We start from the raw sequence: 19,104 nt of genomic DNA on the forward strand, positions 1-19,104 counted from the left end.
ACTTGCAATGCAGAAGATCTAGGTTCGATCCCTGGGTTGGGAAGACCCCCTGGAGGAGGGCATGGCAACCCACTCTAGTATTCTTGCCTGGAGAGTCCCTATGGACAGAGGAGCCTGGTGGGCTACAGTCCATAGGGTTGCAAAGAGTCGGGCATGACCGAATGACTAAGCACAGCACAGGGTACTTCTCAGTTTGATTTTTTGAGGAACCATCAGTTTGCTTCAGTGTTTTTTGTCATTCACATAAAATATAAGGGTTAAAAGAGTTGTGTAATTTAGGCATGTATTAATTATCATATTTACCTTTCTAAAAATATGAATTCAAAGAGCCATTTCCTGGTTGAAGGTATGTGGGAGTTTTTGTCTTAGGTTTTGGAAGTCTTGGAGTTTTAAAATTATGTGCTAGAATTCAGATTAAATAAGTTTACCTGGATAGGTTCCCAGATCCCAAACTTGTTTGTGATCTACTCTCCTGCTTTTTTTTTTTTTTTTTTTTTTTGCTGCTTGTTTGATTTCAATGTTTGTTTTCTGTGTTTTCAATCTTTTTGGGAAATTGCTTTTCATGACAGATGGTAAGATGGGGGTGATTTTGCAGACTTGCATCATTGCAGAGGTCTGGATTGTTCTGTTATTCTGCTGAGTATCTCGTTGGATACTTTGGCAATTAGTCTGGTATGCTGTGAATACTGCTGCTTCTGACAAGCAAGTTTAGTGCAAAGATATCCATGTCATTAATTAGTGAAGAGTGGGAAATGACCAATATTATTCTCTTATTCAGTTCAGTTCAGTCACTCAGTCTTGTCCGACTCTTTGCAACCCCATGAATCGCAGCATGCCAGGCCTCCCTGTCCATCACCAACTCCCGGAGTTCACTCAGACTCATGTGCATTGACTCGGTGATGCCATCCAGCCATCTCATCCTCTGTCGTCCCCTTCTCCTCCTGCCCCCAATCCCTTCCAGCATCAGGGTCTTTCCCAATGAGTCAACTCTTCACATGAGGTGGCCAAAGTACTGGAGTTTCAGCTTCAGCATCAGTCCTTCCAGTGAACACCCAGGACTGATCTCCTTTAGGGTGGACTGGTTGGATCTCCTTGCAGTCCAAGGGACTCTCAAGAGTCTTCTCCAACACCACAGTTCAAAAGCATCAACTCTTCGGCACTCAGCTTTCTTCACAGTCCAACTCTCACATCCATACATGACCACTGGAAAAACCATAGTCTTGACTAAACGGACCTTTGTTGGCAAAGTAATGTCTCTGCTTTTCAATATGCTATCTAGGTTGGTCATAACCTTTCTTCCAAGGAGTAAGCGTCATTTAATTTCATGGCTGCAGTCACCATCTGCAGTGATTTTGGAGCCGAAAAAATAAAGTCTGACACTGTTTCCATTGTTTCCCCATCTATTTCCCATGAAGTAATGGGACCAGATGCCGTGATCTTCGTTTTCTGAATGTTGAGCTTTAAGCCAACTTTTTCACTCTCCTCTTTCACTTTCATCAAGAGGCTTTTTAGTTCCTCTTCACTTTTTGCCATAAGGGTGGTGTCATCTACATAGCTGAGGTTATTGATATTTCTCCTGGCAGTTCTCTTATTACTGTACCCTTATTTTTTCAACTACTCCCCTGAAGTTGGAAGTGTTATGTTGTTGTGGGTACTGTGATCCTGCTCAATAACTGGCCTCTCTGCGATCAGTGGGGAAGTGTAAACAGACAGCAGTATGACTCAACCAAATCTTAGAAAACTAAGATCTCATGCTTGCCAGACTCTCTCTCTTCCCCTTCTGTTCCAATTCTAACATCTTTTGTAAACTTCCTGTTTAATATTTCATCACTGTTACAGCCCATACCCCATGGTAAACAGCAAGCGTATTATCAGGAGAGATGGAAGGAACAGAGGTGTTAATGTGGCTTTTGCTCTCAGTTTGGGTCAGTTGGTCATCTGGGCTCTCTCACCTGGTCATCCATTTGTATGGCTCTTGGTACCTTATTTCATTTGGCGACTACAGATGCACTTGAAAGGTCCCCAGATGGGTTTGGGTGCTCCAGACTCTTGGAACTTGAATATAACTTAGATTTGTATGGGATTTCCCTGGCATCCAAAATACCAAGATAACATAGATGCTGAGTATCCAGCTTGGACTGTTTATGCTCCAGCTTTTTAGGTAAGACTAAACACACTCACATAAAATGCCTTTATAATTCTTCTTTTGAGGTTACCAGAGAAAGGTGAATATTAACTCCTAGTTTTTGGTAATAGATTGTTACCTTTCATCAGACTTGTCTGTGCTAGGGATAAAGTGATTTTACTGCTGGTGTACATCATTAACCTTCAGAGATGCTTCCAAGTCTGTATTAAATATTTCAACAGGCTTGTGTCAGATCAGGACCTTTCTATAGCTCAGACTGAGGTATAAACAGCAAAACTTGAATTTTATGTGAATGTTTTTGCATTCTAACTTTAGGATTTTTCTTCCTTTCTATAAACATGTGGCACTGAGTGTTTTTATCCTCTTCTTCTGTATCTGTGTTTTATCATGCAGTACAATTGACTATCTAACCTTTTGGTTTAGTTCTGTAAATTGTAATGCACGTATAGATTTGTGTAACTGCTACTGTAGTCAGGGTACACCTCACCTCAAAAACTCCCTCCTGCTCTCTTCAGGGTCACCTTTCCATTACCCAGGTAACCAAAAAGTAAATGCCATTTTGTGCTTTTTACTGTGGGAAGCAGTAAGGTGATTTTCCTTCCTTTTCTCTTTACCAGCGATTTTTACTCAAATGCGATGGACTAAAAAGGATAAAATAAACATGATCCCTTTTCGTTTTCTTTCAGAAACTCAGAACTTTTTCACAAACTTGTTCAGGAATAAGATCATTTTGCCTGTGATGCCTTCCAACAGGGGGCAGTGTTGGGCCATAACAGGACACAGAGAGTGTCTGCTGCAAAATAACTAACGTGAAGTTTTTACTTCAGGAAAACAGGCCAGTTAATTAAGAATTGACATTTAACTCTAGAATCTAAAGCTATCTTACTCCTAGCAAAGCAGTCTATGGATGAAAGCATCCTTTAATTCTTTTGTATTTGTTTTCAGATAGTTTTAAATGTTTGTAGAATTAGGAGTTAACTCTTTAAGGTTAACCTTTGTGGAAGGAATACCTGCAGTGTTGTGGGTGAATCTGTGATCTGGTAGAATTTTATCAGAGACATATGTCAGGTGTTTTATATTCCAGTATTTATTGCAGGCAGGAACCCCATCTATAACATCTATCGCCAGGATCTTGAGTTTGAAGCTTTAATGGAGATGTTTTTAGTGAGAAATGATAAAGTGGAGCCTGTGAGACATTCACAGTTAGGTGATTCTGGTTTTCAAACCTAACTCACTCAAAAAGGAATTCCTGGCTTGTATCTCAGAGAAGGCAAGTGGGGTACTTCTCAGAGAAGAGTACCCCACTCCGGTACTCTTGCCTGGAAAATCCCATGGATGGAGGAGTCTGGTAGGCTGCTGTCCATGGAGTCGATAAGAGTTGGACATGACTGAGCGACTTCACTTTCACTTTTCTCTTTCATGCATTGGAGAAGACAATGGCAACCCACTCCAGTACTCTTGCCTGGAAAATCCCATGGACAGAAGAGCGTGGTAGGCTGCAGTCCATGGGATCACTAAGAGTCGGACACGACTGAGCGACTTCACTTTCACTTTTCTCTTTCCTGCATTGGAAAAGGAAATGGCAACCCACTCCAGTGTTCTTGCCTGGAGAATCCCAGGGATGGGGGAGCCTGGTGGGCTGCCGTCTATGGGGTCGCACAGAGTTGGACACGACTGAAGCGACTTAGCAGCAGCAGCAGCAGCAGCCAATGCAGGAGGTGCAGGTTTGATCCCTGGGTTGGAAAGATTCTCTGGAAAAGGAAGTGGCAGTCCACTCCAGTGTTTTTGCCTAGGAAATCCCATGGACAGAGGAGCCTGGCGGGCTACAGTCCGTGGAGTTGTAAAGAGTCAGACATGACTTAGCAACTGAACAACAACAAAACGTGATATTTCTAACTTTACTTTTCACACAAAAACTATTTTAAAAAATATAAAATGTGATCATGTCATACTCCTACTTGAAACTTTTCTGTTATTTACCATTATGCTTAGGATAAAGCAGAAATATTTAGTTTGACCAATAGTCTACCCTTCCAGCCCCTCCCTGTGATCTGGCTTCTCTGCTTACTGCTACAGCCTCACATTATGCCACTTTTCCCTTGCTCACTATGCTCCATCTTCTCTGGTTTCTTCTTTGTTCCTTGTTTGGACTAGGGGAGCAGAATAGAAGCAGGGGGACCTGTTTTTAAGCCAACACGCATTTTAGGTAAAGAAGTGATGGCTTAGGAATATATTAAAGTTTGTGGCTCATGGGGACTTATCACTTTGTCACTTTTCCACTCAAATCTCAGGATAAAAGCACATCTGAGTTCAGATTCTGTGTAGAAAAAAATTATATTCTGATTGAGAAAAGGAAGTTTAGGACCAGGCAGTCATTACCCTGGTATATTCGAAGTGCAGACAATGCTTTGTATTTGAGAACTTTGAGTGTGCCTAAAATGACTCTTTGTAAAATCATTCTTCTCGCTTTTAATTATCCATTAACTTTGTTCTGCGTGTGTATGAGTCTTGCCACAGCCACCGGTTGGACCACACAACCATCTGGGGCTTAGATACTGTTGGTGGTACCCCGAATAAGCGGCAGTAGTGCAGCCTGTTCCTGCATTTCTGGCTTCCCGGGGCAGTTCACTCCTTTTTGGGAGAGTTTAAGTTCTCTGTCTTGTACGAGATCCCTGGCCTGCAGTTTTCCCACACTGGTTCTAGCTTTCCTTGGAGGCATAGAGAACAAGCCCAACTTCTCTTCCCCCATTAGCTCTTTAGCTACTGAAGTTGCTGTTGTGGCTCTCAGCATATTCTCCTTTGTAAATCTCCTTAGCTCCAAGTACTTCTCATTGTGTTCACTATTCTGGGTACTTTCTACTGATTGTCCTGCAGTTTAGTGTTTGAAAGTGTGTTTTGAGACTGCATGCAACACAGTCATTTAAAACACTAGTTAAAAGTGAAGATTCTTACTGGATTAAGATGGCAAGTTAACTTCTGATCTAGCTGCCTATTGAAACCCTACTGAAACTATAGTAAGGATCCAAAGGACAGAACATCAGGCAAGGAGATGAGCAGTACAGTTTGAAAAACTGAAAAGCTTAAACAAGAATGTCAGTTTATCTAGACACGCAAGACTCATGAACCCTAAATTGGCAGAAGATCAGATTTACCTTGTAAATCCTCAGAAAGCTCAAAAACTAGGCAATACCAGATATCTCTGGAAATTGGGATACAAGGGAGATGAAATAGGAAGATTGGGTGAATATTGCTGATTAGTAACTCCCAATCCAGTCCATTCTAAAGGAGATCAGTCCTGGGTGTTCTTTGGAAGGAATGATGCTGAAGCTGAAACTCCAGTACTTTGGCCACCTCATGCGAAGAGTTGACTCCTTGGAAAAGACTCTGATGCTGGGAGGGATTGGGGGCAGGACGAAAAGGGGACGACAGAGAATGAGATGGCTGGATGGCATCACCAAATTGATGGATGTGAGTCTGAGTGAACTCCAGGAGTTGATGATGGACAGGGAGGCCTGGCGTGCTGCAATTCATGGGGTTGCAAAGAGTCGGACATGACTGAGCGACTGAACTGAACTGAATGGATGCTGTTCACTTTAGGACAGATTCTGGAGACTCACAGCAATGATCTCTGGATAAAATAGGATTTCCATGTGGGAAGGCATTCCTAGCACTTCTCAGGAAATTTTATGTTTATTCGAATTCCAAAAGCTGAGAAAAATTATTTAAATAGTCAGGGAAACAGGAAAAAGGAATTTAAAATTTCCTGAGAATTAAAGCTTAACAATCAATACTATTGGTTACCATTTGTTTTAATGGTACCACTGGCATCAAGGGGAAAGCAAGAATGGGGCATGCTGACATACTGAGTAGAAAGTAAAGGTCTGGGAACTGAGAAAGAAGCATCTGGGAGAAAAGCTGACTCATGATTAATAAGCTGGTCTTACTCATAGTTTTTGCCATCTTATAAATATGTTTTCATCCTCTGTCTGCTGCTAACAGGTATTCTTAGGAGTAAAATAAATTTATATTAATTATAAATCCTATGAGTGATGTTCCAAGAAATAACAAGTTTGGGAGCAAAATAAATTGGTAAATTGGCAGTTACAATTTAGTATTTTGTGTAGTACTGTTAACCTTGCTATGAGAGCTCGATGTATATATAAATATTACCCAATAATGTTTGATGGTGTTTTCAAGTTCAGAATATTCACTGATAGACTGTAGGGTGCCCCCCCCCCCCCCACCGAATACTAAGGAATTGAAAGTATGAATGTTTTTATGGAATACTTCAGTATGAAATAAGAACTTAATATAAAATCTGAATATTAAAAGCAGTATTTCAAAGCAAAACCAAAACCAGAGTAAGCAAAATAGTTTATTATTAAATTATAGGCGATTATAGAGGTAATGTGCCCCAATACTTCACCTGAGGGATTCTTTTTTGATACACTTTATATTTGACCAGTGTCAATGCAAAATGAGTGGAATTTTTCTACATCTGGAATATTTGTTATGAAAGACTTTTGAACAGGACAAAGAATACATGGTGTATTTTAAAATTTCATTTGTATTTCAACTTTTACAAAGATGTTAATTTGTCATTTTATATTACTGTTTCTTTTTAAAGATCTTGCTCAAAAAGATATTGCTCTTTTCTCAGATTTCTTGAGAATAATGATGTATAATATGTAAGTTGAAGATGTGCAAAGTGATTATTTGGTGCATGTATGTATTTTGAAATGATTGCTACAGTACGGTTAGTTAATACCTCTGTCACCTCACATGATTACCACTTGTGTGTGGATATGTGGTGAGGACATTTAAGATTTACTCTCATGGACAAATTCTTAGAAAAGTACAAAAAGTAAAAATCAGGAAGTGATTTTTTTCCTTAGGATTTTTTTGGCTATTTTGAGTCTTTCATGGTTCCATACCAATTTTACATTTTCTATTTCTGTAGAAAAATGCAGTTGGGCTTTTTGTAGGGATTGCATTAAATCTATAGATGGCTTTGGGTATTATGGCTATTTTTTAAAATAATATTGTCTTCCAGTTTATGAATATGAACTATAATTCCATTTATTTGTGTCTTCAACTTCTTAGTGTCTTATGGTTTTTAGAATACAAATTTTTCACCTGCTTGGTTAATATATTTGTAAGTATTTTATTGTTTTCAGTGTTATTATAAAGGGGTTTGTTTTCATTATTTCTTTCTCAGATATTTCATAGGAAATGAATAGAAATGCTTTGGTTTCTGTATGTTGGTTTTGTATCCTATGATTTTACTGAATTTATTGATTAGTTTTTTGGTATAGTCATTAGGATGTTTTACATAGCAGATCATGTCATCTGCAGGGAGAGACACCTTTCTTTCTGATTTGAATGCCTTTTATTTTCTTTTCTTGCCTAATTGCTTTGGTTAACACTTCCAATATTATTTTGAATAGGAATGGTAAGAATGGGCATTCTTGACTTATTCCTGATCTTAGAGGAAAGCCTTCAAACATTTCACCATTGAGTGTGATATTAACTGTTATCTGGCTTTTATTATGTTGATGTACATTTCTTTTCTACTCTCTTTGTTGAAAGTTTTTATCATGAAAGCATGTGGAATTTTTGTTAAATCATTTTTGTGCATCTGTCAGAATAATATGATTTTAAACTTTCATTGTGTTAAATGACATTTGTTGATTTGCAGATGTTGAACCATTCTTGCACCCTGGGGATAAATTTCAGTTAGTCATGGTGACTTTTTAATGTGCTGTTGGATTTGCTTGTACTTTGCTGAGTATTTTTATATCTGTATTCATCAGATATGTTGGCCTGTAGTTTTCTTTTGTTGTATTGTCTGTGTCTGTATGTGGCTTTGGTATCAGGGTAATGCTAGTCTGGTAAAATGGGTTTCTCCTCTTTGGTTGTTTGTAAGAGTTTGAGAAGAATTGTTGTTAACTCATTTTCAGATGTTTGTAGAATTTACTGGAGAATCCCTAAGTTGAGAAGATCCCCTGGAAAAGGAAATGGCTACCCACTCCAGTATTCTTGCCTGGAAAATTCCAGGGACAGAGGAGCCTGCCAGGCTCCATATGGACCTGCCAGTCCATGGGGTCACAAGGAGTCAGACACTAGTGAGCAACTAAACACATACTAGTGAAACCACTGTTTCTGTTTTGTTGTTGTTGTTGTTGTTGTTAGGAGTTCTTTCATCACTGAATCAGTCTCCTTACTCTGTGATAGGTCTGTTCAGATGTTCTGTTTCTTCATGTTTCCTTCTTGATAGGGTTTATGCCTCTAGGAATTCATCCATTTCATCTAGGTTATCCCAGTTTGTTGGCAACAATTGTTTATAGTAATCTCTTTTGATTCTTTGTATTTATGTGGTATCAGATGTGATGTCTTTTCTTTCACTTCTCATTTTGTTTATTTGAGTCTTCTCTTTTTTAGTTTATCTGGCTAAAGGATTTTGAATTTTGTTTATTTTAGCAAAACCAGCTCTTATTTTGTTGATTTTTCTGTTGCTTTTCTGGTCAATTTTATTTATTTCTGCTGTCATCATTGTTATTTCTTTCAGCTAACTTTGGACTTAGTTAATCTTCTCTTTCTAGTTTGCTAAAGTTTAAGTTTAGATTGTTTATTTGATATTTTTTCTTTTTCTTAATGTAGGCATTTAGAGCTATAAACTTCCCTCTTAAGACTGCATTTGTTGCATCCCACAAATTTTGGAATGTTGTGTTTTCTTTTTCATTTGTCTCATGATTTTTAAAATTAACTTTTTGACTCCTCCATTTACCTATCGGTTGTTCAGGGATATGTTGTTTGATTTTCACGTTTTTGGATTTTCCAGTTTTCCTTCTGTCAGTGGTATCATCTAGGTCAGAAATGATACTTGGTATGATTTCAGTTTCTTACGCTTGCTAAGACTGGTTTTGTGACTGCGCATATGATCTGTGTTGGACTATGTTTTGTGTATGCTTCTGCTTTAGGGTAAAGGAAAGCGAAGTCGCTCAATCGTGTCCGACTCTTTGCGACCCCATAGACTGTAGCCTACCAGGCTCCTCTGTCCATGGGATTTTCCAGGCAATAGTACTGGAGTGGGTTGCCATTTCCTTCTCCAGGGGATCTTCCCAACCCAGGGCTCGAACCCAGGTCTCCTGCATTGTAGACAGACGCTTTACCGTCTGAGCCACCAGGGAAGTCATGTTTTGTGTATGCTTCTGCTTTAGGGTGGGATGTTCTATATTTGTCTGTTAGACCCATTTGGTTTAACATATAGTTCAGGAACAAGGTTCCCTTATTGGTTTCTGAGTTTATCCATTGTTGAAAGTGGGGCATTGGGAGTCCCCTACTATTATTGCATTGTTGTCTGTTTCTTCCTTTGTATCTGCTTAAGATATGTATGTGGTACATTGTTAGGTGTGTGTGTATGTATGTTTATGTGTGATCAATATATCCTCTTGATGAATTTGACCCATTTATCATTATATGATAACCTTCTTTGTTTCTTTTTTCAACTTTCGAGTTAAAGGCTATCTCCTCTGAAATAAATACAGCTTCCTAGGCTCTCTTTTGGTTTCCATTTGCATGGAATATCCCTTCATTTTGAGCCTATATGTATAACTAAAGCTGAAGTTTGTCTCTTACATGCATCACATAGTTGGGGCTTTTTTTTTTTTTTTGTATAGCCACTTTATCCCTTTCGATTGGAGAATTTAGTCCATTTCTTTTAAAGTAATGTTGATAGGTATGTGCTTATTGCCATTTTGTTGTTTTCTGCTTGTTTTATAGAAACTTAAAAAAAAAAGTCATATTTGTAGGCCCCATCTTCAGACTCAGTGAAATAGAGACTATTTTTATAAGTAATTTCCAGGACTCTACATTGTAAATCTTACTGTTAGGTAGAAATTGTTACTCTATTTGATATGTTGTCTTCTGAAGTGCATTGCCCAGTATTATTGATGTGGTCTGAAGAGTACAGAGTAAAGCAGGTTCATGTCTTTCCTGCTTGTATTTCCCATGCTTGTGTATATAAGGAAATTATTCTCTTCCTCCCAGTTTATTGAGATGTATCATGCTGCTAAGTCACTTTAGTTGTGTCCGACTCTGTGCGACCCCATAGACAGCAGCCCACCAGGCTCCCCCGTCCCTGGGATTCTCCAGGCAAGAACACTGGAGTGGGTTGCCATTTCCTTCTCCAATGCATGAAAGTGAAGAGTGAAAGTGAAGTCGCTCAGTTGTGTCCTACCCGCAGTGACCCCATGGACAGCAGCCTTCCAGGCTTCTCCGTCCATGGGATTTTCCAGGCAAGAGTATTGGAGTGGGGTGCCATTGCCTTCTCCATAGTTTATTTATGATATATCAGTTTCAGATGTACAAGATGGTGATTCAGAATTTTTAAAGATTATATTTCATTTGTAGTTATCATAATGCATTAGCTATATTCCTTGTGTTGTGCAGTGTATCGTTGTAGCTTATTTTATACTTGGTAGTTTGTACCTCTTTTTAAAAAACATTTATTTAGCTGTGCCAGCTCTTAGTTGCAGCACACAGGATCTCTGATCTGCGTTGCAGCCTGTGGGATCTTTTTCGTTGCAGAATGCAAACTCTTAGTTGCGGCGTGTGGGATATAGGTCCCTGACCAGGGATTGAACCCGCACACCCTGCGCCGGGAGCATGGAGCCATAGCTGTTAGAACACCAGAAAAGTCCCAGTCTGTACCTCTTAATCCTCTGCTTCTATCTTGCCCCTTCCACCCTTCCTCTCCCCACTGGTAACCGCTAGTCTTTTCTCTACTTCTGTGAGTCTGTTTCTTCTTTAGCTGTATTCGCGTCTGCTGTGTTTTATAGATTCCACATAAAGTGATATCATACAGTATTTGTCTTTCTCTGTCTGACTTATGTCACTAAGCATAATACATACCCTCTGGGTCCATCCATATTGTTGCAAATGGCAAAGTTTCATTTTTTTTGGCTATGTATTATTCTGTTGTATACACACATACACACACACACACACATTTTGTTGTTATTCAGTCGCTAAGTTGTGTCTGACTCTCTGTGACTCTCTGGACTGCAGCCCGCCAGGCTCCTTTGTCCTCTATTATCTCCTGGAGTTTGCTCAGATTCATGCCCATTGACTTGGTAATGCTACCTAACCATCTTACCCTCTGCGCCTAGTTTTTTAAAATTTTATTCAGATATAGTTGATTTACAGTGCTATGTTTAATTTCTGCTGTACAGGAAAGTAACTCAGTTATACGTGTGGGTATATATATAGACATATATATATATATTTTCATATTCTTTTCCATAATGGTTTATCACAGGATATTGAATATAATTCCCTATGCTGAACAGTTGGAACTTGTTGTTTATCCATGTCATACTAGTTTTAATTTACTAGTCACTGTGTTGGGATTGTAAAAAGTGTAGGGTGAGCTATTGTATCATTTCTAACATATATTAAAGATCTAAACTTTCTTTTTTTTTTTTTAAGTTTACAGTGCCAAACTTTAAGGGGAAAAAGAGGTGGAAAAACCCAGGCAAACAAATGGAGTATTGTTTTCAAAGGTGACTTTGCTAGGGGCACTAATGTCAAAAGGCTCCCATGTGACTTGCTACACTGAATTACAGTGAAATCCTGACAGCTGCCTGGCTGTTGTTTTAGGGTCACTTGTATATTCCCCAGTGGAAAATCTAGTTTTTCAGCTCAGTTGTGAAATAAATATAACGTAGATATTAGCAGTTTGTTATGGTAGAAAGAGCTTAGCAACTGAAATGTTCAGTTACAATCTGATACTCAGTACTTTCTTTCCCATTCCTATTTTTTTCATTTGTACTTTGGGGCCGCAGTAATACCTGCCAGAGTTGGTAGGATGAGATGAGATAATTTATGTCAAGCACTTACCCCAGTGTGTAGTTGCTAAAGAGGTATTAGTTCATAGACTATTAATTCTTTGAGTACCCTTTGCTCAAGCCGGTATTTGGGAACTGTCCATGAATCTGTTCTCTCCTTTACCTACCAAAGATCTATTCATTTCATTTTCTTAATGCACTAGAATGGGAGTAAGGCATGACCCACATTTTTAAAACAGTTGGGCTTTAAGCAGGAAGTAACTAAATCAGTGCTTTCAGGATATCAACTTCTCTTGTACCTTTATTAGCAGTAACCACATTTAGTTTCTTAGAACTCTAAAAGGATTGTATTAATAGTTATTTTTACTTCTGGGGGAGAAATTGGTATCGATTTCATAATAAATTATTTGCCAGCATTGTTAGAATTAGTTATCTTAACGTTACTTATAGGAAATCCAGTAGGTAGTAAAATAATAATTCATTGTTAGTTTTACTTGTGTCTGTTTTTAGGCTTAACATTTTCACATGTGTAAGTTTATAGGCATGCAGGATATTGTAGGTGTGGACTTAGCACAAACACATTCCTGGGTTCAGACCTAGGCTGTGCAGGTTTATGACCTTAGTCAGTTATATCAGTTTTCCAGGTTTGCTTTGCCATGTTTTTAAAGTGGGTTGATAAGCTTTAGTTACGTTAAGGGTTGTGACAGTCATTAAAAGAGATACATTTATATGAAAATGCAAAAAGCTGAGAAAAGCCAAGACATTCTTCAGGAACAAAAGTGGAACAATTTGATAGATCTCAAGATTTTTAATTAAAATTAAGCTAGATTAATGAAGACTGTTTTGTTGGTGCAAGGATATACAATACTCTTGTTTCAGTAGATCAGTGGAATAGAATAAGGAATCCGGAAACAAGCATACACATATATAGACACTTGATTTGTGGGAAAGGTGGCATGCAGAACAGTGTGAATGTGGTATTTTAGTAAATGGTGCTCGAGCATCGTGCATATTCACATGGAACAAAGTAAACCGAGACCCCTATCTCAGACTACACTCAAATTCCCAGTGGATCATAGATCTATTCGTGAAAGGCAAAACAGTAAATCTGTTAGGAGACAGTACCGGAAAATATGTGGCCTTCTTAAATAGGACACAAAAATGATTAAGTACAAAAAGAAAATTATAAATTGGATTTTACTAAAATCAAGAATTTCTGTTAATCAAAAATCACCTTTAACAGAGTAAGAAGGCAAGCCACAGAGTGGGAGAGGTTATTGGCAGCACTCTGACCAAGGGTTCTCCCATCTGTGTTGACATGTGGAGTTTCACTTCCTCAGTGGCCTCTTGGATCCAGTTTAGAGAGCTCTCTTATCAGTATTGACTTCATTTTGATTTTCCTTTCACAGAGTTTGTGGAATGAGTAAAGGCACAGTCGGAGTTTTAATCCTGAGGGAATAGGCCTGGGAATGTGCTCAGCAGCTAGGAGGCTTCCTGGGTGAGCAGTGAGGCCGTGTGAGCAGATGGCAGGGGCGGCCGGAGAGCAGTGAGGGGCACCTGGTTTGGGAGAGCAGACTTGGGCTTGAACCCTGGCTCGCGCGCGTGTGTGCGCACGCATTCTCTTTCTCTCATTTCTTGGTTGTGTGTGTTTGCCTCCTCTCTAAAATAGGGGTAGTTACAGAGCCCGCCATACACGGTTAGGGTTAGTGAGATGACATAGACTAGTGTTTGCATGCAGGAGCGCTTAAGTCTGGTAGTGTCATCACTTTGGGAGTTATTATTCCTTGGAGGTGAGGGGTGCCTGCGCCAGCAGAGTGGCAGTGGGGGTGCTGCAGATCCGTGAGAAAAAGACAACCCACCAGAAGAACGAGAGACTTGAGCAGGCTCTTCACCACGAAGATGTCCGAAATGTCCAGTAAAAATAAGAAAGGTGCTCAAGACCACAAAGTCAGTAGAGAAATGCAAATTAAAACCATAATGGCATATATGTACTATCCACCTGCCAGAACACTTAGTTAAAAAGACTAACAATAGAGTTTGTAGGAATATGGGCAGGGAAATTCTCATACACTCCCGGTGTACATAAATTGGTTCCACCACTTTGGTAAACTGGTTGGCAGTGTTGGAGCTGAATGTGTGCATCCTTTGTGACCCCACTGTTCCGCTCGCCACAGAAATGGTTTCATGTGTGCAACCAAGTTGTGTGTACATGAATGTTTATAGCAGCCCTGTTTGGTCTAGCTTCATACTGGGGACGTGTGAAAAATGTACATCGTAATATAGCAGTTGAGTACATTATTATATGTTCCTGCCTAGGAATGTAATACTGTAAACGAAAATGAACAAACTCAGCTCACGCAACAAAATGGATGTATCTGAAAAACAAAATGTTGACCCAAAGAACGCACATGCTAAAGAGTACACACTGTATGATACCAGGGTTTCGAAGCCACGATCGTTTCGCTTGGAGAGGAAGAGGGGGGTTACGATCAGGAGGCAGTCTCTTCCTCACTGCCCACATACTAGCAGTGCTCTGTGTCTAGACCTGCATGGTGATTGCATGGATGTTTGGTCTGTTCTAATTTACTGAGCTCAACACTTATGTTTTGTGTGCTTTTCTTGTGTTCAACTTCAGTAAGAAAAGAACCACCCAGCTTTATAACACCCAGTAGATATTCAATATGAGATTGTCATTCTTACTTTTGCATTTCACTTGTATTTGCATATGTCCTTTGATTATTGATTAATTTTGGGCTTGAGGATATACTTATAAATTTGTGAACTCTTTAAAGACTAGAGTTTAATCTTTAGGGGCTGTTTTAGCCAACACACAATATAGGAAGTGACTTTGGCTTTGAAAATTCAGATACTCCAAGTTTTTGTGTGACCCAGTAGCAGTATAATATTTTTTTAAAGATGATAAAAGTATAATGTTTTAATTTTCATTGTAGAAAGTCTTAATTGTAAATAGTTGAAGCTATCACTTTTTTGGGGTACTTTTTCTATTGTTTCAAACCTTGTTTTTAACCCAAGAGGTTTGTGGTTTTGTAAAAGTTATGTACATTCCTGGTTAAATTTTGAAAGTTTCAATATATTTATTTTTCTAATTGCAAATGGAATATTGTTTTGAAAATTTTTTGTAATTAAGTATTTATAAGAAGTGTTGATTTTTATGATTATCATTTACATCACACTTGATTAAACTCATTGATTTTCTGGTAATGGTTTTAAGTAGCTCTTTGTATTATCTTTCCATATAGTCATATCAGTTATATCAACTGGTATTAATAATGGTGATAACTTTTTAGCTTCTGAATCAAAATACGCTAAACATTTGGGGAAAAGAGGTTTTCTTTTCAGTAATATAAAAAATGAAATTTTGTCTTTAGTAATTTTGTTAGTTACTAAAAGAATTTTCACAGTTTATTATTTAAAAATAATTTAGTGGTAAAGACATATTTTAATGCTCTCTGAAAAGGATTCTTCAACATCATATTGCTCTAAGTGTACATAAGTTTTTGATTTTGTTTGTAGCTTTCTCTTTTAGAAATGAAAACTGGTAAGGTAGGCAGGATATATTGGCATAATCTCATTACTGCTGTTGACAGAATGATGTGTTAGTCCATATTATAATTTCTTTGAGGCAAGAGACCCCTGAGTCTCCGATAACCTGAGAAGAATTAATACTTCTTTACAGAGCACCCAGTGGAGAGGTATGTGTTCTGAGTGCAGAGGCTAGTGTTGCTGTAGCTTCATTTTCTTAACTTGGTGCATTTGCAAACTGTAAAGAACATTGCCATCCCATTGTAAAAAATGAAACTTTTGTAATAAAAGATCACTACGAGCTTGAGTATTAAACTATAAATTTAAGTCCCCCCCTCCCCCTCTCCCCATTTATGTACAGGGATCATCCTACATTTTTGGAAAGTTTATCAGGGTTTCTCTGCTAGTATTTTTCTCTGTTACTAGAAATTATATTTGCAATCTGAGGCCAGAATTAGTTAGACTGTGAGTCTAAAGAATTTTTCCGTGAGACAAATAAGGCTAGCAGCAGCAGCAGAGGCTTTTTTTTTAAATGGAAAATTTCATATATACACAAAATTAGCATTTTCAGACAATTCCAAAAGCTTTAATTCACACTAATGTTGGAATATTATTACTGATTTGAGGTTTTATATTACTTGTTATGATCCATACTTTTTTCAGTTTAAAGAATAAATTTAACACCAGGTGATGCTAAATATTTAAAGTCTCATTTGGATAAGATCCATCAAAATCATAGAGCATCCTGGATTTGCTGGCATAGTCTTGATTTTTGTTTAGTGGGGTACACTAAAGAGGTAGAAGTTAAGTTTCCCTTGCCCTTCAGGTGCTTCAAACCAGGGCTCTGTAACAGCCTAGGGAGGTGGGAAAGAGTGGAGGTGGGAGGGAGGTTTCAAGAGGGAAGGGACATGTATGTGTACACCTGTGGCTAATTCATGTTGATGTAGGGCAGAAATAAAGTCAATATTGTAAAGCAATTATCCTTCAATTAAAAATAAATTTTTAAAAATGAAGGAGAAATGTAAAAAAAGCTACATATTTCAGAGCACCTCTTACACCAAGGAGCATTAGTAAAATAAATGGACAAATTTTTTTTTAATAAAAAGTTATGTTGAATATATAAATATATTTATATACTTAATATAGATCTTCGAGATGACGAATCAAAAGGGCAGACCAAAAATGTACTTAAAATAGTCCCATGCCCTGGTATTTGTATATTTGAAAAGGTAGGCTGACTCTAATCATGCCCTAGTAAGATCCCGTCTGCTGCCTAATTTCTCTTTCAACTTATTTCTCAAATGCCTTTGGCCATGACTTCTAAGACAGCTCTCATTCTGAAGTGATAGTGTCTATGATATGCTAATTACGTGTTGGGATGTTAACAGCATTCTACATAGCTGTGGTATTACTTGTTCAGTTCAGTTCAGTCGCTCAGTCATGTCCGACTCTTTGTGACCCCATGGACTGCAGCACGTGAGGCTTCTCTGTCCATCACCAACTCTCAGAGCTTACTCAAACTCATGTCCATCCAGTCAGTGATGCCATTCAACCATCTCATCCTCTGTCATCCCTTATTCCTCCAGCCTTCAATCTTTCCCAGCATCAGGGTCTTTTCACATGAGTCAGTTCTTTTCATCAGGCAGCCAAAGTATTGGAGTTTCAGCTTCAGCATCAGTCCTTCCAGTGAATATTCAGGACTGATTCCCTTTAGGATGGACTGGTTGGATCTCCTTGCAGTCCAAGGGACTCTCAAGAGTCTTCTCCAGCACCACAGATCAAAAGCATCAATTCTTCAGCGCTCAGTTTTCTTTGTAATCTCACATCCATACAGGACTACTGGAAAAACCATACCTTTGACTATATGGACCTTTGTTGGCAAAATAATGTCTCTGCTTTTTAATATGCTGTCTAGGTTGGTCACAACTTTTCTTCCGAGGAGCAAGCATCTTTTAATTTCCTGGCTGCAGTCACCATCTGCAGTGATTTTGGAGCCCCCCCAAAATAGTCTGTCATTGTTTCCATCATTTCCCCATCTATTTGCCATGAAGTGATAGGACTGGATGCCATGATCTTAGTTTTCTGACTGTTGAGTTTTGAGCTAGCTTTACACTCTCTTCTTTCACTTTCATCAAGAGGGTCTTTAGTTCTTCTCTTTCTGCCATACGGGGGTCATCTGCATATCTGAGGTTTATTGATATTTCTTCCGGAAATCTTGATTCCAGCTTCTGCTTCATGCAGCCTGGCATTTTGCATGATGTAAAAACTTTAAATTGTAATAAGTACCTTGGTTGTATGCAGAAAGGTGCATTGAATGTCTCCTCTCATATATGCACTTCCTGTTGTTTTGAAAAGTGAAAGAAAGTGAAGTCACTCAGTCGTGTCTGACTCTTTGCGACCCCATGGCTTCTCCGTCCATGGGATTTTCCAGGCAAGAATACTGGAGTGGGTTACCATTTCCCGTTGTTTTGCTTCCTGGAAAATTCACCAAGTGATAGAGTGTGACTTCTGCATTTGATCCTAGTGTGTCAGAGTGCAGGATTCACCTTTAAGGGTGTGTTCTTTTATGAGTGTCTCAATTAATGTCTTTACCTCCCACTCCTGTAATTTGATGAAGGCAGTCAAGATATAATTGTAGCTTTCCTAACCCACCCTGCTGTGAGTTTTCTCAAACTCTAGATGGTAAAGCCAAGCCCTGGGAATTTGAAACTTTCTGGTGGAGAGTTGCAAAAATGTTTATGCTAATATAAGCTGGTGGTGAGGGCTTGTGACTTTCAAACGTTCAGGTGCTTTTCAGAATGGATATATTAGCCCTTATATGGATGGGACATTTGTGTGCTTGGTGTGCCCTCCAAGCAGTATCTACTTGTGAAGATTATTTAATCAGTAATCACTGATAATGGGCTTTTAAAAGCACATTCTAGTTTAGATTAGTGTCCTTGGAAACTAAGTACCAAACCAAGTACAAATCACAAGTATGGTAAGCTATTGATGATTCACTTCACATAGCTGCTGACACAACTTATACAAATAATTAGAATAATGGAGTTGTTCTTGTGCTAGTTGACTCACCATTTTTGGCTCATGGCTGCTTAGTGAATCAACTCTGTGTCTTCACTCTGGTTAATAAAGCGCGTTTTGCATTGTCTTTTGTCTTGTGATTCTCAAAGTTTCTGTATAAATGTTAGTGGGTGGCAGGTGTTTATTATCTTTCCCGGATATTATATCAAGGAAACCACAGCAGTGAGAGGTTCGTCATTTATACCAGCCAGCTGGATTTATGCCTCTGTATCTGCATATTGTGTATCAGTTTTCGTGTTTGAGATTTTTGAAAACAACAACTTGCTTATAAGAGCAAGTTGGTGGTGTTAATGTCAGTGAAATTAACCTGTCTGATTTATCTAAGGGTTAAACATTTGTTTTTCATATTATATGTGATCCCACAAATTTTGTTTTTATCTTGCAAACATTAATTTTCCTAAAGATTATGTTTTAATGTTCCTGGATTTTTATCCTGTATTATTCTAAGTGTTAGTCACTCAGTTGTGCCTGACTCTTTGCGACCTC

General features: G+C 38.5%; 1 protein-coding gene across 16 annotated transcripts in view; it reads left to right on the forward strand.

Annotated features, from left to right (window-relative positions):
* COA1 (cytochrome c oxidase assembly factor 1) overlaps positions 1-19,104 on the forward strand; it is a 111,121-nt gene that overhangs the window by 16,862 nt on the left and 75,155 nt on the right. The window contains exon 1 of one of the 16 annotated variants that reach the window (XM_069588211.1): positions 1,594-2,161. The exons of 12 other annotated variants lie outside the window; for them this stretch is intronic. In XM_069588211.1, the coding sequence (XP_069444312.1) occupies positions 2,118-2,161 (44 nt within the window). In that variant the 5' untranslated portion in view covers positions 1,594-2,117. Of the gene's footprint in view, positions 1-1,593; positions 2,162-19,104 lie in introns of those variants that run through there. 3 more of the 16 variants (XM_069588227.1, XM_069588212.1, XM_069588221.1) reach the window with 3 other exon arrangements.

The sequence above is a fragment of the Ovis canadensis genome, chromosome 4 (assembly GCF_042477335.2).
Source record: "Ovis canadensis isolate MfBH-ARS-UI-01 breed Bighorn chromosome 4, ARS-UI_OviCan_v2, whole genome shotgun sequence".
Classification (NCBI taxonomy): Eukaryota; Metazoa; Chordata; class Mammalia; order Artiodactyla; family Bovidae; genus Ovis; species Ovis canadensis.